Genomic DNA, 25,171 nt, shown 5'->3' on the forward strand with positions numbered 1-25,171 from the left:
ATTAGTTTAAAATATATATTTTTTATTTGTATCTAAAATATATATATTATATTATATTATAGGATATTGATACATAGGGTTAAAATTATGACTTTGCTTTGAACACGTGTACTAATTGTGTTGGTATCACTGTAGTCAAAGTCCTCCCGGATGATACTCATCATTTGGTAAATCATTCAAGGATAGTAACCCCAAATTACAGAGGCCAAATGATAATTTCCCGTCCAAGAGTGGGATGACTTGATACATTTTAACCATTTAAGTTTTGAAAAACCAAATGTTATTTATGTGGGCAACTAAGGGTGTAAAAGAGTAGTAAGACCAAATCTTGGTGGAAAAATGTGAATTACTCTTCAATGTTTATCTTTTACTTGATAGAGAAGGCGGCGTCTTTGTGTAGGTCCTCATGCACGCTACTTTCGTCTTTCATTTTGTCTTCACTCTGCCTCTCCAATAATGGCAGCAGTCTCCGCCTTGTCTCCCTAAACCTCACCAGGACCTCCACTCTTTACTCTTGACTAACAGACCCCCAATAGAAATCAACAAAAATGGTCTCAAAGCTTTCACTTTCCCCCGTGGAACCGTGCCCACCGGCTTCCAATTCTTCATTTTTGCGCCATAGAGAGTTTTCGAAGTTGGGATTTTCCCAAAGAACATCTTATTCTTCAGTCCACAGGTTAAGGTTTAAGATTGTGGGTCAATCTCTTGGAGATAGATGGAAGCTTAATGATATTGACACCAGTAAGTTCTTAACTTCTTTCTTTTGGGAATTTTTTATTGTAAATTGTTGTTATCTATTAGTAAATTATGATGAAATTATTCCTTAATTGTTACTGTCTTTGTTTGTAATTGTTATTTGTTGATTTATGGTTCTCGGATTTGTTTGTTGGGTTGACAGGTGCAGTGCAAGACAGATTGAATTCGTGGCTATCAAAGACTCAGAATTTCTTCAACGAGGCGCTGGTGAAGACCGGTCACAGTGGGAAGCCTGAGCCGGGAAATGAATTTGATATTGAAGCGATGGAGGATATATTTATGACTGAACAAACCATTGATAGTAATACCCCCAGTGGGATTCTTTCTTTAGCAGCTATTGTGTCTATCGAGCAATTTAGCAGGTGGGAAATGTGTATTATTTTGATCAAATTTGCCTTTAAATTACTATTCTTAAATGTTTTCTGTTAAAAAAGGAGTTTTGTAAGATATTTTAAAAGAAAATTACAGATAGTATCATGACAACTTAAAGTGAAAAACAAAAGTCATCTTGTGTATATTCATTTCTCCCCTAACCAAAATCAGCTATGTGCGGGTTCAAACAGGATTTGATGTAAGGATCTAATAAGCATCTTATTAAAATCATCGTTTGTCAAACTAAATTCGTTGTTGAGAATGGAGGCATTTTTTGTCCATAATTCGTTTCAATTTATTTATTCTATATTTTAAAGGTTTCTCTAATATATAGTGGATAATGAAACATGTTATATTATAGCTATTGAAGTTATGCCTTTTTATATGAGATGAATGATGTGAGTTTCCTTTTGATTGAGTGTTTTCTGCCCTTCAGATAACTTGAAAAATTAGGATTTGACTTTTGGAACTTAAGAAATGCAGGATGAATGGTTTGACTGGACAGAAAATGCAGAAGATATTTAAAGCTCTTGTTCCTGAACCTGTATACTCTGATGCCCGTAACTTAGTCGAATATTGCTGCTTTAGGTTTTTGTCAAGAGATAACTCAGACATCCATCCCTGCCTGAAGGTTTGTGAACCTAAGATAAATTAATTTGCGTTTCTATTCTTGCATACATCCGTACACTTGTTGAGCTGGGCTTTTCACTTCAGATGAATATCAGTGCAAAATAACTGTTTTGAGGATGGTTTCCTCCAATTTCATATAGGAGATGTTTTCTTTAACCAAGGTAGAGAAATTTACTTTAAAAATTTTTTTTGCAATGTGGGAGTTCGGAAAATTAACACTAGGATTACATGTGACAGAACTGTAACTATATGACAAATGATATTTATTTAGATTTCATGTGGTGTAGTGAGAGGTTTAAGGATTGATCTACTTATAGAAATCACTGTACCAGTTCCGTCATCATGTACTTAGTCTCTTTTCCTTATTTCTTTTTTCTAGTCAACATTAAGGAATTAATATAGTTATTAATTAATTAGTTACTTTTGTCGTCTTTTTGTTGAGAAGGTATAAACCTTGATATGTTTTCAGGAACCTGCATTTCAAAGATTAATTTTCATCACAATGCTTGCATGGGAGAATCCTTACTGTGAAGAAAAAAATTCCTTGGCTTATCTTCCAGAGAAAGCTTTTTTTCAGGTTTATCTCTTATATCATCTATTCTTTTAGTCAGAATCACCTTGTGAAGTATGGCAGTGTTTTATTTCCAGTGATTGAATTGTTGCATGGCTGTTTGGTACTTATATTTGATTAAAAAGGAACGGTCAATTAAATTGTGTATTTTGATAAAAATATAATCAAGAATTCATTGATGAGCAATTCAGGGGCACTACTTTTTAACATTAAAGCTAAATATATAATTCTGCTATATAAAGTTGCTGGGATTTCAGGGTGTTGGCACTGCTGCATACTCTTGGTTGGCCTGTATTTTGCTTTTGGAACTTTTGCGGATTGAAATTGACATCTCTCCCTCTGGAATAAAGCAGTTTCAGTTTTACTTCATCATTCTAGACTTTGATGGGCTCACTTACAAACAAGAACTGGAATCCCATTTTCACTCAGTCACACTTCCTTTGCTTTTGTTAGAAAAATTTGTTTCCAGTTTCTTTAAATATAAAAATAATGGGACTTTGCCACCTGACTTTCTGCAGAGGACAGTTATTAATGATTTTGCTGTTGTTGCTACTTGACCCTGTTTCAGCTCATTGTTCATCCTGGGATTTTGTTTCATTTTGGCATAGCAACTAATGTTACTGTTTTTTCATTTGATCTCTTTCTGCTGGCATAAGAAAGTTAATCAGTGCTAATATGTGTCAGTGCATTGTGATTCTCACTAAAAATTATGTAAATTACTGCTTCACTACACATGTTAAGTAAGCCTTCATGTATCTGATTATTGAGCACAAAATATACCTGACAGTTTTGGTTTTCTCTTCAGAAGAGTTTAGGGGTATTTATGTGAAATATTACTTGTTAATCTTCTCTATATTTTCTTATGAAATGCTATCCTATTGAAGTAGGAGAATGGTATGCCATACGATACAAATTTAATAATAATAATAATAATAAAAGAAAACAAGGAAATAGGCCTGTTTAGTACACTGTAGAATCTAGAATAGCCTCCTCACTGTAATTACCTCACTCTTGGGAGTTTTTGGGTTTGCCAAACCTGAAGTGAAGGTACTATAGCTTGGTTTCAAGTTGCACATCATGATTCAAGTCAAGTAAAGACTTCATCTCCTCTAATTGGCTTTTGCACACTTTTTCCCATGTAGAATAGGTTACTTTGTTTTCAATTTCATCAGATTGTGAACAAATTTTTAATTTCCATCTACTTGTGGCCCAAGCAACAAGCAGTGGTTGTGGGTCCACTTACTGTGCTTTAGGGTTTACCCATTTAATCAATCCGGGCGGGGTTCACCGGTTACCCAAAAAAAAAAAACTTTTTTGATCGTTAGTAAATTAGTTATAGGATTAATACCTCTAACCTGAAATATAAAGTTTTCAGACCTATTGTATCAATTTCTTTTCTTTTCTTTTTTTCTTTTTTGATACTCGAAAACTTGTCGCCGTCCCCCTTAGTGCACCAAACTCTAAACTGGAGAGTACTTCCAAATCCTTAAAAACTTGGTTGCTAGGAGACTTATGGAATATTAATATCCTAAGTTGGTGGACCCAAGGGAATTTGAACCCTTGATGTCTTAGTTGAAATCAAGGGCTTTTACCACTAAGCCTAACCCTTGGGGTTGACCTATCGTATCATTTGAGTTTGTTCCTGTTGTGGCAAGTGCTCCATGATTTTTGATTTGTTGTTTTTCTCTTGTTATTATTATTGTGATTCTGTTCATCCATTATAACAGTTATTACTTTTGGTTATTTCTGAAGAAGAAGCTTGTAGGAGAAGAGGCTTTTGTTCGTATAGCTCCTGCTGTCTCTGGTGTGGCTGATCGAGCCACGGTGCATAACCTTTTCAAGGCTCTTGCTGGTGATGAACAGGGCATATCTCTAAGCTTGTGGTTAAATTTTGTCAATGAACTTCTCAAGTGAGCTACATAAATCCATCGTAATGTCATTTATATGTATGAAGGATTTCTCATAAATTTAATGGAGCTTATGTGTTTCTGTTCATAACATTAATTGGAGAAAGAAAAAAATTGGTTTAGTCTCAACTGCACTTCTTGTTTTGGTTTATATAAAACTTTGATTTCTCTTAGTGACTTAACATTTTTCAACGTTATTATTTCTTCAGGCCTGTACTGTTGTAAGTTGTAATGGATAATATGAAAATGGCATTTGATTCTACTATTCTTTTCCTTCTAAGACTCATAACTCAAGGAATTTATGAAAAGATGACAAGGGATACCAATTTTGTTTTGTCCTTTGGTTTGGGGTTAAATAATCTCTTGTTATATTCTAGTATGCTCCATTTCTTACTTGTTTTGTTGCAGAGTGCATGAAGGGCGAAAATCATACCAGATTCGTGAGTCTTCTCAGCTTTCAAGGGAGAGGATCCTATGCATTGGTTCCAGCAGGAAAAGGCCTGTTATAAAATGGGAGAATAGTATGGCATTGCCAGGAAAACTTACTTTAACTGATAGAGCACTGTATTTTGAGGTATTTGTTTTCTGTTTTTTTTTTTTTTTTGTTTTTCTTTGAGGTTAGTAATTGATGTTGAAGGTTAGTATCTTTTCTATTTCTTTCTTTCTTTTTTTATTTTGGATGAAAGTCTCCAAAGTTATTGATGTAAATAATAAAAATCCTGTGTATTCCAATCCAATATGTTTTTACGAAAGGTGAAGTTTTCAACTAGACAAACTGTAGGCCTGCTTAACGGAGTCTTAAGATTAATAAGAAATTCTGTTCATGATAATGAGATGTGTCTTTCAATGGCTAAAATGACCTACATGAGTTTAGATACTATATTTTAATTGCTGAACTTAGTAATGCAATGAAAAATGTGAATTGCAGAAAACAACTCAGATGCTTAATGTTGTCTTGTTTGTGTTACATTCCTGATCCTGAACAATCAACCCAACAACAACACACACAAATATCCTACTCAGCAAATCAATCAAACAACACACGAGAAATTACTAGTGGAAACTAGCTTATATTCACTGTAAGTCGACTAGTCACAACACACCTTCACTCAAAGTTACAAACAAGAACAAATGTAAATAACAATGGATAATTCTGATAATTTGAGGAGTCGGAGACCTTTCTTTCAGACGAAGCTGCCTCAAACCAAAATATATTCTCTTGTAATTTTCTCCTCTCCTCCTTTCTCTTTCTTCTTTATTTTATACCAATGCCAATTTTTTTTTTTTAATTCCATCATTTACCTTAGATGTATGCACTTCTTTTGGATATTTGCTACCTCACCCAAAGGCAAAGTTCTTCTGCTCCCACCGTTACCCTTCTTCTTGTAGACTCTAGTAATTGGTGTCTAACATTACCTCACCCAATGAAAGCCACCTTGTCCTCAAGATGTAAATGTGGGAATAATGTATTAATTGCTTCAAAGCTCTCCCAATTAATCGTGTCCCAATTACAAGATTGTGTTGTATTAGCACGATTCAACTGTTTCTTCTTGTATTGCCATGCTAATTGAATATGCATAGTAACAAAGTCTTGTGAATTCGATAATTCACACCTTATGGCACCTTCAGCTCTATGTTCCATCAGAATCTTGCGAAAAGACTGTAACTTCTTCAATGGCTGATGCTTGGGGGTGAAAATGCTTCTGCATTTGTTAAACATTCTACTATCTTGTTGCTAAGCAATCGTTGCCCGAGGATTCTTAGTTTCTTTACCTCTCTATTTATAGATGAGTGTTCAAGACACCATGTAAGGAGTACCTTTCCACAAACATGCCCCTCGCATAAGAGAACTCTTGTCCCATTTCTCTTGTGCTCTCCATTTTCCCACACATAATGCACACTATCTTCTTTATCAAACCACAACGATATAAAATTTTGCTTTTCTTAATATATTATTTGTCTCAATCTCTCACAAATTGCTTCTAGTATTGTTTCGTCCATCACAAAAAAAAATTCTTTCTTTCTTCACAAATTTGAAACATGTCTTCGTATATCTCTTTGCAGGTTTTCAAGTAAACTCTCAAAAAGCATTTTGTCATTCACCCCTTAGGTTGTTTCCTAATTATATTGGTCAACTGCTTGTACTTCTTAGCTCCTTAGGGAAGCATTGATGGCTCATCCATTGCTCCATATCTCATCTTTTTAATGACATCTTTGAGCTCCATTTGCACTCTACAGTTTTTTTTTCTTTCTATTCAACAACGTCTCTAACTCCTATGTCTTGTTTTTCTCTAGAGCGTCCATCTCCACCTTCAATGCAACTTTTTGATTATTCTCATTTTGTGCCTCGGATAAAGTCTTGGGTATGAAAATTGTGTTTAGGTTGGTAAGGAAAGCTTTATACTTAGGGAATAAGTGTTTGTAGGTTAGGAACAAGTGTAAAGGAGCTTTGGTCCATGTTGTAGTGCCTTTTCTAATGGCAATAGGAACATCTAAATCATTTAGATCTGAGATTTTAATTTCACTAGATTTGAAAGCAGTGTTTACCTCAAAAGTTTCAAAATTTGGATTAAATTTGGGTATTTGAACCCATCTAGATTGAGTTCTTGGCCTCTTTTTTCCTTAAGTACACCTATAGTGGATGAATCATATTTGATTACTTTTCCTTTATCAACTTTTGTGAGTTGATGTGAGAAGTTGACTTAGAGGAAGTTGGAACGTTAAGCGACTCGTAGAGTAGGAGATTCAAACTCAGGTAGAGTAAGAGTGTAAGGCAATATAGGATTAGAGATTGAAGACTTTGGAAATTCAGGCAAGGAACGTAAAAATTGTCCTCTTCCAAAAGTAATATGTTCACTTGAAGAGGACTAGCAAAATAGAGTTCCTTTTCAACAAGTGTGACATCGATAGAAACTTAAAATCCCTTTGTTTGAGTGTGATAATACATATAACCTTTTTGAGTTGAAGAGTAACTAACAAAGATATATATAAGGGTTCATCGGTCAAGTTTGCTTTTGGTTTGAGAATGGACACGTACAAAGGACACACAAACAAAGATTTTAGGGACCAAACCCTAAAGGTGGAAAAGAATTTTGTGGGGAGTTGTACTGGACTTTAGGAATCAAGGCTTCTTAAGGGTAATATGTTAGTAAGATGGGTAGTTGTCAAAACTGTTTCCCCCAAATATTGTTTTGGAACATTAGTAAGAAATATAATTGCTTTTGTGATGACTAAATAATGTTTGTGTTTCCTTTCAACAACCCCATTTTGCTGGGGTGTATCAACACATAACAACTCATGAATTTCACATTTTTCTTGAAAATAAAGAGCAAAAGACTAATTGAAGTAATCTTTTGAAACAAAATTTTTAATTGCAACATTAAACTGTGTTTTGATCATATTATAGAAAATCGGAAAAAATTAGCTCACTTTAGATTTATGTTTCAAAAGAAATAACCATGTCACACGTGTATAGTTGTCAATAAAAGAAACAAACCATCGAGTCTTAGAAATATTAGGAATGGCAGAAAGCCTCCAAATATCATTATGAATAATTGTTAAAGGGAAAATACTTCTTTTATTACTAATTGGGAATTGGACTCGCTTATGTTTTGCAAGTTCACAGACATCTTAATGAAAATTGTCAACAACTAATCGTTTGAACGATAAAAAAAAATATTTTTAGAATACTAAAGGAGGGATGACTAAGACGAAGGTGGTGAAGCCAAAATTTGCGTGTATTGTATTTGAATGACTCAACATGAAATGATAAGGGGGTGAAACAATTGTTGGATTAACTTGCTCGTTGGTTTTTTCAAGATAGTATAATCTATTTCTTTCTCTAGCACATCTAATCATCCTCTTCATGTGACATTTACAATAAGATGGATAAAAATAACATTGCAATTAGAATCTTAGGTTAGTATTTGAATTGACACAAGATTAGTAAACAACCTAAGCACATAAAGTACTTTTTTTAGAGTGAGATAATTATTTATACAAACATTTCTTTGATTGGTAATGGTAGTTACTAAACCATTAGCAATGGTTATTTTTTTATTACTTGGCCATAGTGCATATGGAACAAATTTGTGGTAAAAACAAGTCCTATGGTTTATGGCTCTTGAGTCAACTATCTATACATTTGGATGGGTTATGTGAAGCATTAAGTGCATGAGAAGAGGAAAAAATACTTGTGAAGGTTGGAGTACAAGCACTTGTTCCTATTGGTTTCTCCAATGGCTCCAACACATTTCTCAAATTTTTAATCGCTTCTTTGTTGAACTTAATTGTTCTTGAGTGTGCTTGAGGACCCTTTTCAATTGTTTGATGAGTATTTGCCACATATGCTTATCCCTGCCCTTTTGATTGTCCATTCTTAGGATGTTTATCATAGAGTTTCCAACACTTGTCTATTATGTGATGAGCCTTTTTACAATAATTGCTTCGGAAGGAGTCCTTATTGTTTGGCTTCAATAGGTTAGATTGCTTCTTTGATTCGTCAAAATATTGATCTGAACCCAAATTCTTTGCATTTGATAACGTAGATACCAAGGCTGATCCTTCTATAGTAGGTGACTCGAGCATTACTCCTCTCTTTCCTTCTTCAACACGAGCAATGGCAATGACTTCATTTAAGGAGGGCAAATCCTCTTTCTCGAGAATTTGTACTGGGACTGTACCAAATTCAAAATCCAGACCAGCAAGAAAATCATAGATGCTCTCCTTTTTAGCAAATCGTTTGAAGAGGGCTATATTATCACTACACTTTGTTTGGATACACTGATAATAATTCATCTCATGCCATAACGTTTGCAAGAGATTGGAGTATCCAATGATCGAACAAGTTTCATGTTTGGTAGTCATCACTTTAATTTTGATCTAGTAAATATAGGCAACATCATTAACTTTTGAATATATAATCTTGACAACTTCTTAGATCTCCCTAGTGGTACTCAGGAACATAATAGTATCATTTATCTTCGACGCTATCGAATTCTATAGCCAAGACATCACCATAGTCTTCTTCATCCCATACATAAAATTTTGGATTGATTTCTTTAGGCCCAGTTCCAAATGTATGACTCACTTTGCCTCTTCCCTTTAAGAATGTGTGAACCAATTGAGATCACTTTAAATAGTTCTTCTCATTCAACTTATACACTGCCTCTACCTAGGTATTCTGCAACTTGCTGCTTTGAATTGAGACATTTCCTCCAACGGACATGATTGTCATTGTCGTTTTTGATATGCTATTTGTTCAGTTTGTGTCCATCATGGTTTTGTGATCTTAAGGGTGATATTAGGACATGGTATAGGTTGAAGATCAGGAGAAAATTGTTGAAGAAGATAGTTGACCAGATCTCATGTTTTTAGGAAAAGATATGACAGAAATTTACTTGCTATTTTAGTTCTTTCCATAATAGAATAGATTAGCATAAATTGTGTAATTAGCCTTTTATACACCTAGAAGTTAGGCATCTAGTTTTCTATTTAAACCAGATTGTAAAATGTAAACAGTGTGAATACAATTTTACTTTACCTTTCTCCAAGTTAACATGGTATCAGAGCTAGGTTCTCAACTCTGAGATCTAGGCTGTTTTTTCTTTTATTTTTTGAGACCCCACAATGACAACCAACCCAGAAAACCAGTCAAATCAAATCGATCAACATACTGTCCGAATCTCCAATTTAAAACTTAATGGAGACAATTTTCATCGCTGGTCATTATCTGTCCGCTTGTATATTCGCGGAAGGGGAAAGATTGGGTATTTGACTGGTGAAAAGAAGGAACCAGACAGGAAGGATGCAGAATATGCAACTTGGGAGGCAGAAAACTCAATGGTTATGGCGTGGCTTACCAACTCTATGGAGGAAGATATAAGCGCAACCTACTTAGGATATTCAACAGCCAAAGAGTTGTGGGATAACTTGACAGAAATGTACTCAGATCTGGGAAATCAATCTCAGATCTATGAGTTGCAACTGAAACTTGGAGAATTAAAGCAAGGAAATGAGACTGTGACAAAGTATTTCTCAGCAATGAAGAGGTTATGGCAGGAGCTGGATATTTTTAAAGACTATACTTGGAAGGATCCTTCTGATGCAGCTCATTATCAGAAGGAAGTGGATAATTCTAGAGTATATTCTTTTTTGGCAGGTTTGAATGTAGAGTTTGATGAAGTTAGGAGTCGCATTATAGGCAGACGTCCCTTATCTTCTCTAAATGAGGTGTTTGCAGAAGTTAGAAGGGAGGAGAGTAGACGGTCTGTTATGTTAGGGAAAAAGGAGCCAGTACCTGCTTCTATTGAAACTTCAGCCCTGGTTTCACAAGAAAATACGGCTCTTAAAGCTGCTGCTCGCAAACCAGAAGATAAGAAGAAAGTCTGGTGTGACTACTGTCACCGTCCTCGCCATACAAGAGAGACATGCTGGAAATTAAACGGCAAACCAGAAAATTGGAAGGCGAGGGAGAGGAGTTTCCCTAATGCAAATTCAGCAGAACAAGTGTCTCTCACAAAGGAACAGATAGATCAGCTCCTGAAACTAGTAAACCATTCATCAACTCCTAACTGCTCTCTTGTCCACACAGGTAATTTATCTACCAGTTTTTTGAGTCTCACCGATCACACACCTTGGATCATTGATTCAGGTGCTTCCGATCACATGACAAGCATGTCTTCTCTATTCCACACATACATTCCATGTCCTGGTAACAAAAAGGTCAGACTTGCTGATGGTAGCTTCACTCCTATAGCAGGGAAAGGATCTGTTAAAATCTCTAACGCTATCACCTTAGAATCTGTCTTGCATGTTCCTAATCTGTCTTGTAATTTACTGTCAGTCAGCAAGCTATCAAGAAACTCCAATTGTTTAGTCATTTTCTCACCTCAAAAATGTGTTTTTCAGGACAGGAACTTGGGGAAGGAGATTGGCAGTGCTAGAGAAGATGGTGGGCTCTATTATTTTGGAGGAAAAGATCAAGCAGTAGGGTTATCTTGTGATGTAAATTCTCTCTCAATTAGAGAGCAAATAATGACTTGGCATTATAGGTTAGGTCACCCTAGTTTTCCTTATTTAAAGCATTTATTTCCGGTTTTGTTCCAGAAATTAAAAAATCAGTACTTGCATTGTGATATATGTTCATTCTCTAAGAGTACCCGACAGTTATACAACTCAAAACCATATAGGGCTTCAAAACCTTTCTATTTGATTCATAGTGATGTTTGGGGGCCTTGTAACATCACTTCTTTATCTGGCAAAAGGTGGTTTGTGACTTTTATTGATGACCACACTAGACTATGTTGGGTGTATCTAATGAAACAAAAATCAGAAGTTCAACAATTGTTCAAAATATTTTATAATATGGTTGAAACACAATTTCAAACCAAAATTAGTATTCTAAGAACCGATAATGGTAAAGAATACTTCAATCAAATTTTAGGACAATTTTTACTTGAAAAGGCATTCAACATCAATCTTCATGTGGTCATACACCTCAACAGAATGGGGTTGCAGAAAGAAAAAACAGACACCTTCTTGAGGTTAGTAGGGCCCTCATGCTAGCTATGAATGTTCCACATTATTTATGGGGAGATGCAGTTCTAACAGCTGCATATTTGATTAATAGAGTTCCTTCTAGAGTCCTAAATCATAGAACTCCCTTGAGTTGTTTAAAGGAATTCTATCCAGACAATAGATTGCACTCAAATTTACCTCTCAAAGTTTTTGGTTGTACAGTGTTCGTGCATATTACAGATGTGGGTAGATCAAAACTTGCTCCTAAGGCTGAAAAATGTGTTTTCATAGGCTATGCAACTAACCAAAAAGGGTACAAAGTGTTTAATCCTAAAACTAAGAAAATACAGGTTAGTATGGATGTTGTATTTCTTGAACGACAACCATTTTTTGAAAATCATCTTCAGGGGGAGAAGTATAACAGGGTGTTTGAAGATGAAGCTGCATGGACTGGAACAGGTATTGGAAAAAGCTTCCAGGATCAGACCAGTACTGGTGCTAGCTCACCTGTGCCTTATCTTCCTCATCTCCCTAGTGTTTTGGATAAACCCATAGAAATAAACCCTACAGATCAGACCATTTCTCTGAGTCAAAATTTGCCAACTACAGGGGGAGATACAACATCACAGGTACTAAACGAGGACCCTACAACCGAGATACAGGTTTACACCAGAAGGAGACATCAAAATAATAGAGACCATCCTTCAACTCAAGGCCAAAGTCAATCAGCTAACCCCATGGAACCTGGTCTGGAGCTACACAACACAGGTAATCCCTCTATTACTATTGAACCAATTTTTTCCTCTCAAACTAATTCTGGTCCAACAGTTACAGAGTCAAATACAGAGCACAATACCAGAGTTTTTGACACAGATCTGGACATTCCAATTGCTATTAGGAAAGGTGTTAGATCATGTACTAATCATCCTATAGCCAAATACATGTCATACCACAAACTGTCTAGTGAACATAAAGCATTTACCTTAAAAATTTCTCATCTTTCTATTCCTAGAAACATACAAGAGGCGTTAGAGTGTCCTAAGTGGAAAGAGGCAGTCATGGAGGAAATGAATGCACTAGTGAAGAATAACACATGGGAAAGTGTTGTATTGCCCAGAGAAAAAAAGGCAGTGGGATGCAAGTGGGTATTCACTGTCAAATGTAATGCTGACGGGTCCATAGAGAGATATAAAGCACGTTTGGTAGCTAAAGGATTTACACAAACACATGGTCTTGATTATCAAGAGACTTTTGCACCTGTGGCTAAGGTAAACTCAATTCGAATCCTATTTTCTTTAGCTGCAAATTTTGGATGGTCATTGCATCAACTAGATGTAAAAAATGCCTTCCTAAATGGTTATCTAGATGAAGAGGTTTTTATGGAACCACCACCAGGTTTTGAGCATTTAGTTGGCAGGGGGAGAGTATGTAAACTAATCAAGTCCATATATGGACTAAAACAATCACCAAGGGCTTGGTTTGAGAGATTTGGAGAAGTAGTAAGAAAACTAGGGTATAGACAAAGTCAGGGAGATCATACCCTATTTGTTAAACACTCTAGTGAGGGAAAACGAGCTGTCTTGATTGTGTATGTTGACGATATTATCCTAACAGGGGATGATGACAGTGAAATAGACAGACTTAAGAAGTTGCTGGCAAAGGAATTTGAAGTTAAAGACTTAGGAGAGGCGAAGTACTTCCTTGGCATGGAAATTACCAGATCAGAACATGGGATTTCAGTATGCCAAAGGAAATATGTACTGGATCTTTTGGGTGAAACAGGAATGCTTGGTTGTAAGGCTGCTGAAACTCCTATGGAACCTAATCTGAAAGTGGAAGCATCTACACCTGAGGAACTAGTTGATAAGGAGCAATATCAAAAGTTGGTAGGGAAACTCATATACCTAGCTCATACACGACCTGACATTACCTTTGCTGTTGGAGTGGTAAGTCAGTTCATGCATTCACCAGGTCAGAAACACCATGAGGCAGTAGTGAGAATTTTGAGATACCTAAAGGGGACACCTGGTAAGGGTCTATTCTTTGCTAACAATGGACATTTTCAGGTTGATATCTACACAGATGCAGATTGGGCAGGAGACATAACAGATAGGAGATCAACATCTGGGTATTGCACCTTTGTGTGTGGGAATTTAGTTACATGGAGAAGCAAAAAACAGAATGTGGTGGCTAGGAGCAGTGCTGAAGCAGAATATAGAGCAGTAGCCCTAGGCATTTGTGAAGGTCTTTGGATGAGGCAGATATTAGAAGACCTAAATATCAAGTTAACTTCTCCAATTAAGCTATACTGCGACAACAAGTCTGCCATCGCTATAGCTCACAATCCAGTCCTGCATGACAGGACCAAACATGTGGAGATTGACAAGCACTTTATCAAGGAAAAAATTGACAAAGGACAGATATGCATGACTTATTTGCCTACTGCACAACAAGTAGCAGACATTCTTACGAAGAGCCTTCCAAGAAGACAATTTGATGAGTTGGTGTCCAAGCTGGAAATGAGAGATATTTTCAAACCAGCTTGAGGGGGAGTGTTGAAGAAGATAGTTGACCAGATCTCATGTTTTTAGGAAAAGATATGACAGAAATTTACTTGCTATTTTAGTTCTTTCCATAATAGAATAGATTAGCATAAATTGTGTAATTAGCCTTTTATACACCTAGAAGTTAGGCATCTAGTTTTCTATTTAAACCAGATTGTAAAATGTAAACAGTGTGAATACAATTTTACTTTACCTTTCTCCAAGTTAACAAAAATATTGCTTAGTCCAAGAACAATGAACCTAGGATTCTTATGCCATGATACAAATTGAATAGTAAATTAATCTTATATTCTTTAGGAATAATCTTGGTTTATATATAGTTGATAATAGAAACATAGAACTGGAAACTAGGAACTAATTGTGGAAACTAAGAACTAATTTGATTGAATTTTCTATTTGAAAAATAGGAAACAAAATAAAGGAGAAGAAACAAAATAAAGATATTGAAAGTAAATCATTAAGAAAATAGTAACAATTTATGCTTTCCTAAATAAGAGGAAACATTGTATTTCTCAACATCCATGCTTCCCTCGTTTGAGTCTGGTTTTCCATCTCTGAATCTATTGCAGAAAAGTTTCTCAAATACCAATTTGGTAGATAATTGGTCCCGCGCAATCAATCCAACAACAATACGCACAAATATCTAACATAGAACTCGACAAATCAATCAAGCAATACACAAGAAATTGAATGAAGAAACTACCTTATATTCAATGAATGTCGACTGGTAATTACACATTTTCACTCATAGTTATTGTCAACAACAAATGTAAATAACAATGGATAGTTTCGACAATTTGAGGAGTTGGAGACCTCCTTTTCAATCGAAGCTGCATCAAACCAAAATATATTCTCTTGTAATTTTCTCCTCTCTTCCTTTCTCTTTCTTCTTTACTTTTATACCAATGCAAAAGTTTTTTTCATCATCTATCATTAGCCTTACACGTATGCTCTCCTTTTGGATATTTGCCACCTCACCAAAAGGCAAAGTTCTTCTACTCCTACCTTACCCTTCTTCTTGTAGACTCTAGTAATTGGTGCCTAACAATTTGTTTCTTACATAAATTGTTAGATTTCTGAACATATGATAAAATACAACGCTTTAAAGTATATGTATTAATCTGAATTCCTGACTTCAAGTCAGAAATTGCTCCCTGACTATGGGCAGTGTCGTGATTAGGAAAAAGGATTAATCAATTACAAGATGCTTATTCTCTTTTTTTACTTAGGTTCAAATAATGTTCTGTTATGTAAAATTGCACTCTCATCTATGCCTTACAGTTGTACTAATATGGAACTAATACAAGGTACTCATTATCTTTTTTCACTTATGTTCAAAAAAATGTTCTGTTATGTATACTTACTTTTTTGGTGCTTTTTGGCTTAATTAATATTGTTTATATTTGCTCCAGCCATTTAAGAAGGATGTATAATAAAAATTATTGTCATCTCTGTTCCTAAACAACTTTAGACCTGGTAAAACATAATCCTTTTCTTGTTTCCATTTTTTTTTAATCATTTATTGCATTTTACCCACTTCATAGGCCGTTGGCTTGCTGGGGCAGAAAGGTGCCAAAAGGCTTGATCTCACAATAGATGGATTAGGGGTGGAGAAAGCAAAAGTTGGACCTTTGGGTTCTGATCTTTTTGATTCAGCTGTCTCTGTTTCATCTGGCATCAAGTGAGTAAGCTTTCTGTCAAGTTCCTTGGTTACTGGAGTGAAGGTTCATAAATAAGTGTTGTGGATCAGATGCAAACTTTAAAATTGCATTATTATGGTTAAGAATTTTTTCATGAAGTGAAGAATGAAAGAGCTATTCTAAAGTTAATTTCTTTTTTCTGTTCAGTAGTAAATATAGTCCAGAGAATGTGAGATTTATAAAAAAGAAAAAACCTTTACATATTGCTTATTAAAAAATTAGGTCAAGACTATTTAAAGATTGATTTCATTTGCAAGTGATATGATTGCAAGGAGCCATCATGTGTTATTTTTGGTGGGTGTTCAACAGGTGCGTAGTTAGGAATTGTTTTTCACCCTGACTAAGTTGATCTTTAAGGGGGCGTTTGGTTGGGAGATTGTAAGATTACCTTGGTAATTTATCTTTTATTCCCTTGTTTGGTTTGTCAGTAATAAAAGATTATAATAATCTTCTATTACTAATGCTGACGTGGCAGGTAATATAGGTGGTAATCTGATTACCACCTTTACCTTAGGTATTTAAAGATTACTGAGGTAATCTTGAGTTTATTATAATTATATTATTATTTATTAGTTTTTTTATGTAAAAATAAATTTATTTTTAATTAATATGACAAATAATATAAAAAATATATAAAAATAATTATATTTAAGGGTATTTAAGTAAAATAATTTACTAGTAATCTTTTATTACCTTTAACCAAACACAATAATTATTTATACCTATCAAATTTTATCAAACATAGTAATTATTTATATCTAGTAATCTTTTAAGTAATCTATCTTTAAGGTAATCTTTCTATTTTGGTAATAAAACATTATCCAAACCAAACGCCCCCTAAAGGATAATAGACTTGCCTCATGGAGACCATTTTTTTAAAACCATCTGGATGATAGAAGAGAAATTTATTAACACACACACACACACACACACACACACACACAAACACACACACCTAATTATAGGGAACTCATAAACTTTAATTTGCCTCTCAAAATGAAATTTTTACATGAAATTTTTACATGAAATAAATTTAAGCTTATTGGAGTTTTAGTTTCAGAAGTGGATGAACTTTAATTTCTCTAGAAATTTTAAATTTAACACATAAATGGATTTAGGCTATGTAAATTATTATTTTATATACATTTTACTCTGAAAAATTTTACAAAAATAAAAACTTAAACATATTAAAGATTAGATTAATTTAAATCTTAAACCAAACTATAATATCGAGAAGTCAAATGATAATTTGAGGTTGAAATTTCCACTTTGAAGTTTCTCTGATCTTTGTAGAATAATTATGAATAACCAATGAATTTTTAAAAAAAAAATATGATTACTAATATTTATTATTAATTTAAGAGAGTGAATAAGGAAGACTGGAAGTGAATTCATATTTCAAGGTAGTAATAAGAGAAGGCAAAAAAGAAATATAGAAAGCTTCACAGTTAATTTATAATTTTTTTCAGAGCCTGAGCCAGCCCTCTCATAGGCATGGCTCAACCTCTGGTGTTCATGGACTTCTTTCGCTAGTCTGCCAGTCCTTGTCCTTTGAAGTATAACTGTGTATAATCGGTTACAATTATCTTATATTATTATAAAAATAAAAAAGTATATTTTATTTTTATCATTTTGCTGCTAAAATGTACATGTTTTGGACACAAAACTTACAGTTTGTTTATCCACCATGGGATCCTTTTACTATTTTTTATTTTTTAAAATTCCATTCAATATTTGGGTTGCCTTAAAATGAATTCTTATCACATATTATTCATGTTCTTTTTTGAGAAAAATGGAGTGCTTCTGAAGTCATTCTAAAATGTTACTCTCCTTGATTCATATCTGTATGCCAGTACATCTGTCAATGCTTGAATTTTGGTTAAAGTTTATTAGCAGATAGGGTATTTCTTTCTGTTGTTCTTTTGATTTGTCACTGCAAACAGATGCCTTTAATAAAAGGGTACATATAAAGAGGTAAATGACTCAAACCAAACTCAGGAGTCACATAATGTATCTTTAGTATTGAGTCACATGGTTGATGGTCTTGTATTTATCTGCACTAAATGGTAGATTCTTTTACCTTCTTTACATTTACTTCTTAATAATCAGGTCAGAGACATGGGTGCTGGAATTTGTTGACTTGGGAGGTGAGTTAAGACGGGATGTTTGGCATGCATTCATCAATGAAGTTATTGCTTCACACAAGTTTATTAGTGAGTATGGACCCAGGGATAGTGATCAATCAATATTTCAAGTATATGGTGCCCACAAAGGGAAGGAAAGGGCTATCACAAGTGCTGCCAACAGTGTTGCAAGACTGCAGGCCCTTCAGTATATGCGCAAGTTGTTGGATGATCCTATAAAACTTGTACCATTCTCATACTTGCAAAATGCACCCCATGGTGATATTGTTTGCCAAACTCTTGCTGTATATTATTGGGGTGGACCTTTGGTTACTAAATTCAGAGAGGCAGGAGGAAAACCTGCTCAAGAAATAAAACCTTTGGATGCGACATATGAAAGTAGTTATCATGTGTTTGACGTTGATGGAAGTGTTTACTTGAGGAAGTGGATGATGTCTCCATCCTGGGCTTCCAATGTTTCTACAAGTTTCTGGAAAAACTCTTCAGTAAGACAAGGAGTAATATTAAACAAAAATCTTGTTGTAGCAGGTATGACTCTGGTAGAAAGGGCAGCATTAATATGCAAAGAGAAGTCTCTGACAGTAGAAAAAACTCAAGCCACAATTAATGCTGCAATGATTAAAGGGATACCGTGTAATATTGACCTTTTCAAGGTGTGCTAGTTTATCCCTTTTCTTCCATTCTTGTTATTTTTTTCCCTAGAAGAAACTTTCTACATTTTTCTTTATGTGGTGAATAATTAATTTGATTGTATAACAAATACTGCACTTAGAATAACCATATGTTTGATGAAACTGAATTACCTCATTCTTATGTTTGTTATTATACTTTAATTCCTCTAAAGCAGAAAATCTAGAAATCTTGGGATAACAATTGGTTTTGCCATTTGGAAATTCATTGAACTTCTTTTGCCTCTTGATTATGTGTCTTTTTTCTCAGTAACCAGATTTCAATACTAAGACATATCCATTCTATACCAAAGTTTAGCCCAAAATTTTAATGAAAGACTGTCTTCGGTTGCTAGGTGGTGAATAATTAAGTTTCTGTTGGTTTTTTGTAATCATCATTTTATTTTCTTTCTATCACTGAGTAATTGCTCTCTATGTCGATTTTTAAACATCATAATGAGACCTTTAAAATTAGTGGATAATTGTTTATCTGAATATTAGGTTCTGAAGTCATATTCCGCCTAGGCTTAAGTGCTTCAGCAATAACACAAGTAAAAGTTCGAAATTTTAATCATCTCAGAGAAATCCAATTGAAAAGCTCAGGCTTTTAATTGAAGGAACAAACCAAGGTACAAGTAACCATTTTCTCTTGTATAAGAGGCGAAAAAGGTTTTGCTACTATCAGGGCCAAAGTAAAAATTAGTGAGATGAACTTGGGGTCCATTAGATTTACTAAGAGAATCTGTGGATAAAAATTAGTGAGATCAACCAAACAGGTTTCGATACACAGATTAGACTAAATCAAACAAGAGCAATTGAACACAAGAATAGTAAGCCTAACAAACTTGGCTTCTTTGCCATATAAGACAGATTCAAACCAAAAGCTTAAGATATTAGGGGGATGGACTAACCAGAATGATAGTAGCCATCCTGGAGATCACACTTAACCAATATATTATATGTGAAACTCTTCTGTAATATTATTAGAGGGGTTTGGAATTTTCAAGGAGCCAGGTTGGAAACCTTGGAGCACCTAGGTGAAAATTTATGCAACTATTCTTCTGAAGATCAGCATAGGTTTTGGGGCCACAAGTTGAGATTGTATGATGCTTAACATGATTTTTGTTAATAATCATTTCTTTTGTCCATATCCAGTGCTACTTTTGAAGTATTTCTGATGAGAAAACAGAAAAAGATACAAACCATTTCTTTTTATTGTCTGTGCAATTTGAAAAGGATTCCTCATATTTGTTTGAACGAACAATCATAGCCTAGGTTGTGACTTCGAAATTTTAGTTTCTTTTGTTTCTTTGCTTTGAGGCTGAAATATTACCTAGAGTTGTGTTGGGTTTAAATTACCCAATGGAATCACTCTGCAGTTTCTTCTCAGGCATGTTTTCATGATTGATACTGAATTTCGTACTACCTCTCCAGTTTCAGCTTTGTTTTTATTATTCTATTTTATTTCCTTTCAAACTTTTCTTTTTAACATTCATGGCAAATGTCTGTTGTTTCTTACTTACTCCTGGTTCTGTTCATTATGCATTCCTCATCTTTGCTTTTGCTTTTTCCCAATTCTAATACTAATTGAGCCATTAGTTTGAATGGTCAATGTTTAGAGTTTTCAATTGCGCTTGTTGGGAATAATTGATTGAGCTGTATTTTCTAATTAGTTTCTGAAGTATTATATTTGTGAAGTATATTATCATGTCATGGTCATTATTACTTTCAAATCCTTAACTATGATTCTGTGTTGTTGAAAGGTTACTTTTTTGACAATAACCCTCTAGCTTAATATTCAGATTGACACATAGACACCATATGCTTCATCTTTTTACAACAGAAAACATGGGGGACCTTGCCATGATTGTCATGTGGGCATGCTTTTGTTGCTTCACTTTTTTCATGATTCAGCCTGTTGAAATCTTAATGTTATCTGATTCATCAGAGCATCTTCAAAAGTTGAAAGATTTAAACATTTGTATCAGTTTTTGGGCACTATATACTCTAACATTATAGCAATGACTAAACAGAGCTGTTTTGGTTACTTCATGGATGGCTCTGACTGACATCTTTCTATTGTACTCTATTTTAGAATTCTTATTATATTTTTTTGATCTAGGTTGTGATGCTTCTCTTATGTATCCTTGGGGTTATGCCTCTATTTAGTGTCTTTAATGAACCTTTACCTGTCAAAAATAGAAAAGAGATGGGAATCTAAAAATAATAGAACACTTTTCATTCATATGTATTGTACTATAGTATTTTGAATTTGCAACTATATAGTATTTACATAAGTTTGAGTTTATATTGCTTATGCTTCTCGTTTTCTGCATAATGAACCATCAAATTTCATTATAGTTGAGAAGGTGGGTATTATTCTCTTTTGCAGGAACTTATGCTTCCTTTGACTTTAACAGCCAAGCAATTTGAAAAACTTAGACGCTGGGAGGAGCCACACCTGACTATCTCCTTTCTTGCATTTGCTTATACTATTATTTTCAGGTACCGCTGCTTGGAAGAATTGTTGTGTTTGTGACAACTTATATTTTGGACCAAACTTTGAGATAAGGCCTAATTATTTCTAACTTGTCATGTGTTGCCAAGAATGTGGTAAAATTGTTAATTAAATGATTAACTTGTTGATCATTTGTTAGGAATTATTTGCATACTTCATGTTATGGCTTTTCTCCTAGTTTTGATACGTCTTGCTTTGTTTTCTGTATAATCTGTGAGTTTAGTTTTCTCCTTAGACATCATTTCGTTCGTTCTGAATTTGGTTTGAGTGATTGAACTCTTTCTTGATAATATTGTTGCAATCATTGCCAATTTAGTTGGATATATTGCTGTCTAATTGATGAAATTTAAAGTTATGCGTTTAAAAGAATTTTGTGCTAGGTTCTTATTTGCAAAGTTATGCCACTAACAGTTTTTTTTTTAATTTTTGATACAATAAATTAGTAATAAATGCTAAAAATAATTTTTTCCTGTTGTGATTATTTCATAGTTCTTCACATCTGAAAATGAGCATAGACATGTCTCCTTGTGAGATCTTCTGCAAATTTTTGCCTCTGTGATTTTGCTTATTTTATGGTTTCATTAATTTTTGTTCTGTAGGTCTTCTTAGGGGTCCTCTTAGTTTTTGACAATTGTCAGGTATCTTTTAGAGTGTCCTGTTTCTTTTTTTTTTTTTAAATAGGAAATTACATGGCTGTGTTTGTAAGTAAATTTTTTTTTAAGTCCCAGAGGACAGCTTGTTCTTCATTTTGTCAAACTTTCATGCTTAATTAAAATGTTTTGGTTTTGTATTTGGTATGTTTCTTTCCAAAATTTGGTCAATTATATTTTTGATGTAACATTACATGATGAGGATTTGATGGTCAAGTGGGATACAGGATTCGTCTTCCCAATGCATGAGGGTATTCCTGGAATTGATTTGTCTTTCAATATATTCTCCATATCATTTCTACTTTGTACTTTGACTGTAACCTTACATTTCAATTTTCCTATTTCAGGAATTTGCTGTCGTATATATTTCCCATTTCACTGATGGTTTTGGCAGCTGGTATGCTGACACTTAAGGGGTTGAAGGTGCAAGGCCGCCTGGGAAGAAATTTTGGAAAAGTTACTATCCGCGATCAGCCTCCTTCAAATACTATTCAAAAGATTATAGCAGTAAAAGATGCCATGCGCGATGTGGAAAATTATCTCCAGAATCTGAATGTGACGCTTCTAAAAATACGCACAATATTTCTTTCAGGGCAGCCTCAGGTATGTTTCCATGATTCATGGGGGTTTATAAATTCATTCAATTACCAAAATTAACTGGGCATATGACTGCAAGTTTAATGGTGACTGATGCCCAAGATGGAACTTGAATTTAGTTTACAAGTCTGATGTTTTATGTAAAACTCTTGTTGTACTAAGTTTTATGTAAAACTTTTTTTATGTTCAACATCATGGGCTTTACAGTCCATAGTCCGATTGGTTAATAAGTGTCTCCGTTTAAAGTTTACATTGTTTTAGCATGTGCAGAATTTGTACCAGGAAAAGCAACTATGGTACCAAAGTCTGACAAGTTAACTAGTGTTTTGATGACACTCATGAACTTCTAAATTTTGTCCATGTGTGTAGTAGGGGGAGGAGAAATGGAGAGGAGAGAAAGAAAAAGAGCTAATCAATTATGGTTTTGAGAAAACCATTGTTATTTTTAAATTCAAATTGTCTTTCATGCTTTTAGCATGATACCTACTTATAAGCTAAGGCCAAAATTTAAACAAGGCACACACTAATGAGAAATTATTAGAAACAATTGCAAGTTTCTAGATAGTAATTATCTATATAGAAAATGTCTAGTTTCCTGAAAATACATAGCCAAAAAAAAATGAAATAAAATAAATCCTAAATTTGTAACTACCTCTAAGTGCTAATTTCTCTTTGAGGATCTCCATAACTTCACAACTTACAGTTCACAGCTACACAGAATGCTACGACCCTGGAGTTTGTTCTCAAAACTCACTTTCTTGCTCCTGTTCTAAAGTTTGGTTGCTTAACAATGCATAGTTAGGTTCTAAGTTTTGTTTACTTCTTATGAGTCAAAGCTTCAAATGAACCTACTGTAGATTTTAAGAGTTTGTGACTGTGCTTTCAGCTCCATATGCTGCTCTAACTAAATGAGATAATTTCATGACCATTGGGATCTTTTTCTTTACTAAAGTTTTTAATTTGTTAGAAGTTGTTTGTTTGTGTTGTTAATTTCACATTGTGCTTAGTACTTAAATAAATTTCATATTTCTTTTTAACTTTTATGATCATGGTGAAGCAAAAGAAACTCAATTTGAACTTCTTAACAGATAACAGCTGAGGTAGCTCTGGTATTGTTAACTTCTGCAACCGTTCTATTAATTTTTCCATTCAAGTACATTCTTGCATTCCTTCTCATGGATCTCTTCACACGGGAGCTTGATTTTCGAAGGAAAATGGTAAAAAGGTTCATAACTTTCCTGAAGGAGCGTTGGGACACAGTTCCTGCAGCCCCTGTAATTGTATTACCATTTGAAAGTGATGAGTCCAGAGCAGCAATTCAAACAAGGGAAACAACTGAACAAGCTATCAAAAAGAAGTTAGAGACGTGGCAAGAATAGGTAGTGGGCCATGCATTACAGGTAAGTGTAATCAGGCACTACATTCATTTAAAATGAAAATATTAACAGTAGTACACAATTTTCTTGTTCACTTCTTTTGTATGGAAAATAGTATGGAAATGTACTTCTCTTTGGGGTGCAGTATTTTGACTGCTTGAGTGGATTAGCACATCAGCCAGGATAGAATGACATGGTGGAGAAATTATTAGATCTAATGAGATGCTGATATATATTGTCACCAGTTGAATCAAAATCCAAAAAGATTTGACTGGATAAGGATCCAGGTTTGTTGCTGATCTTTGCAGAACATCAGATAACATTTTGAGCTTTGAATACATTTATGGAGTTGAATGCATCCAATCTTCAACTGATAGGGCTCCATGATTTATGGTTGACCAAGGTAAAACTTGTAGATGAATTCTTTTCTTTTCTCTTTTGTCTTTTCATCTTAAATTTGCCGGCAGGCTGACCTTTTCTTTCTTTTATTTTTTGATCAATAATTCAGTAGGTGCTTCACATTTTACAATACTTCCATTTGGGGCAAGTTCCTGCTTGTTATTCAGTGAGATTACAACATGTTCTATATTATGATCAACTACTATCTCTTGTACTAAATCAGGTGGGAGTTTCACGGAAACTGTTTTCCCTGTAGGATGTAATCTCTTTTGTAAGTCTCTAGTATGTATGTATCTGTGTCCTTTTAAAATATGGAAAAGTACAGCTTTTGTAAATGTTCCTAGACAGCTGTAAAACTCATTGTTGTTGGCGAATTTTCAAAGATGGCTTGTCATCAACTTTCTGCAATAGCAAGAGGCCTTTTATTATATAACTTTGTGGTAAAAGAAAGGTTGTATGAGGCTGCAAAGTACCGGTGTTCCAGAGTAGCTTACTTGACCAGTCTATGTACCCAGGTGGTGCATATTGTTTGACCATTCCATGAAAGGGATTGAGATCACGCATATTCTTAGGCTGAAGTTGGAATAAATGCATGTAAGTGATTTGTTATCAAAAGGATACCTTACTCAGGATCTTGACACTTTGTGAAGACAGGTATCGAGAATCACTTGAAGTATACTAATCGAAATTTGCCCTGTAAGCCTGTATATTTTTAGTGTTTTCATTTTACTTGTTAAATAATATGATTCTTCATATATGCTCTATTTGCCCTCTATTTTTGGCTAGGTTTTATTTCCATTT

At 34.3% G+C, this 25,171-nt stretch overlaps 2 protein-coding genes across 6 annotated transcripts; both read left to right on the top strand.

Annotated features, from left to right (window-relative positions):
- Positions 1 to 337: 337 nt before the first annotated feature.
- Positions 338 to 25,145, top strand: LOC123213132. Of its 5 annotated transcripts, none has more exons than XM_044632491.1 (13): positions 338 to 741; positions 899 to 1,118; positions 1,612 to 1,759; positions 2,228 to 2,335; positions 4,079 to 4,239; positions 4,645 to 4,810; positions 15,863 to 15,999; positions 18,128 to 18,815; positions 21,223 to 21,335; positions 22,346 to 22,601; positions 23,684 to 23,995; positions 24,117 to 24,374; positions 24,480 to 25,145. In XM_044632491.1, the coding sequence occupies exons 1-11, from the start codon at positions 549 to 551 to the stop codon at positions 23,972 to 23,974; spliced, it is 2,481 nt and encodes an 826-aa protein (XP_044488426.1). In that variant the 5' UTR covers positions 338 to 548; the 3' UTR covers positions 23,975 to 23,995; positions 24,117 to 24,374; positions 24,480 to 25,145. The 5 variants fall into 5 exon arrangements, with proteins under 5 accessions (XP_044488426.1, XP_044488427.1, XP_044488429.1 ...); XM_044632492.1 differs by having other exon boundaries at positions 24,483 to 25,145; XM_044632494.1 differs by having other exon boundaries at positions 4,085 to 4,239.
- Positions 4,817 to 11,376, top strand: LOC123213133. Its single transcript, XM_044632497.1, has 2 exons — positions 4,817 to 10,828; positions 11,146 to 11,376. Exons 1-2 carry the CDS (start codon positions 9,865 to 9,867, stop codon positions 11,178 to 11,180), a joined length of 999 nt encoding a protein of 332 aa, XP_044488432.1. The 5' UTR covers positions 4,817 to 9,864; the 3' UTR covers positions 11,181 to 11,376.
- Positions 25,146 to 25,171: the final 26 nt, after the last annotated feature.

This window comes from Mangifera indica, chromosome 4, assembly GCF_011075055.1.
Source record: "Mangifera indica cultivar Alphonso chromosome 4, CATAS_Mindica_2.1, whole genome shotgun sequence".
Lineage (NCBI taxonomy): Eukaryota > Viridiplantae > Streptophyta > Magnoliopsida > Sapindales > Anacardiaceae > Mangifera > Mangifera indica.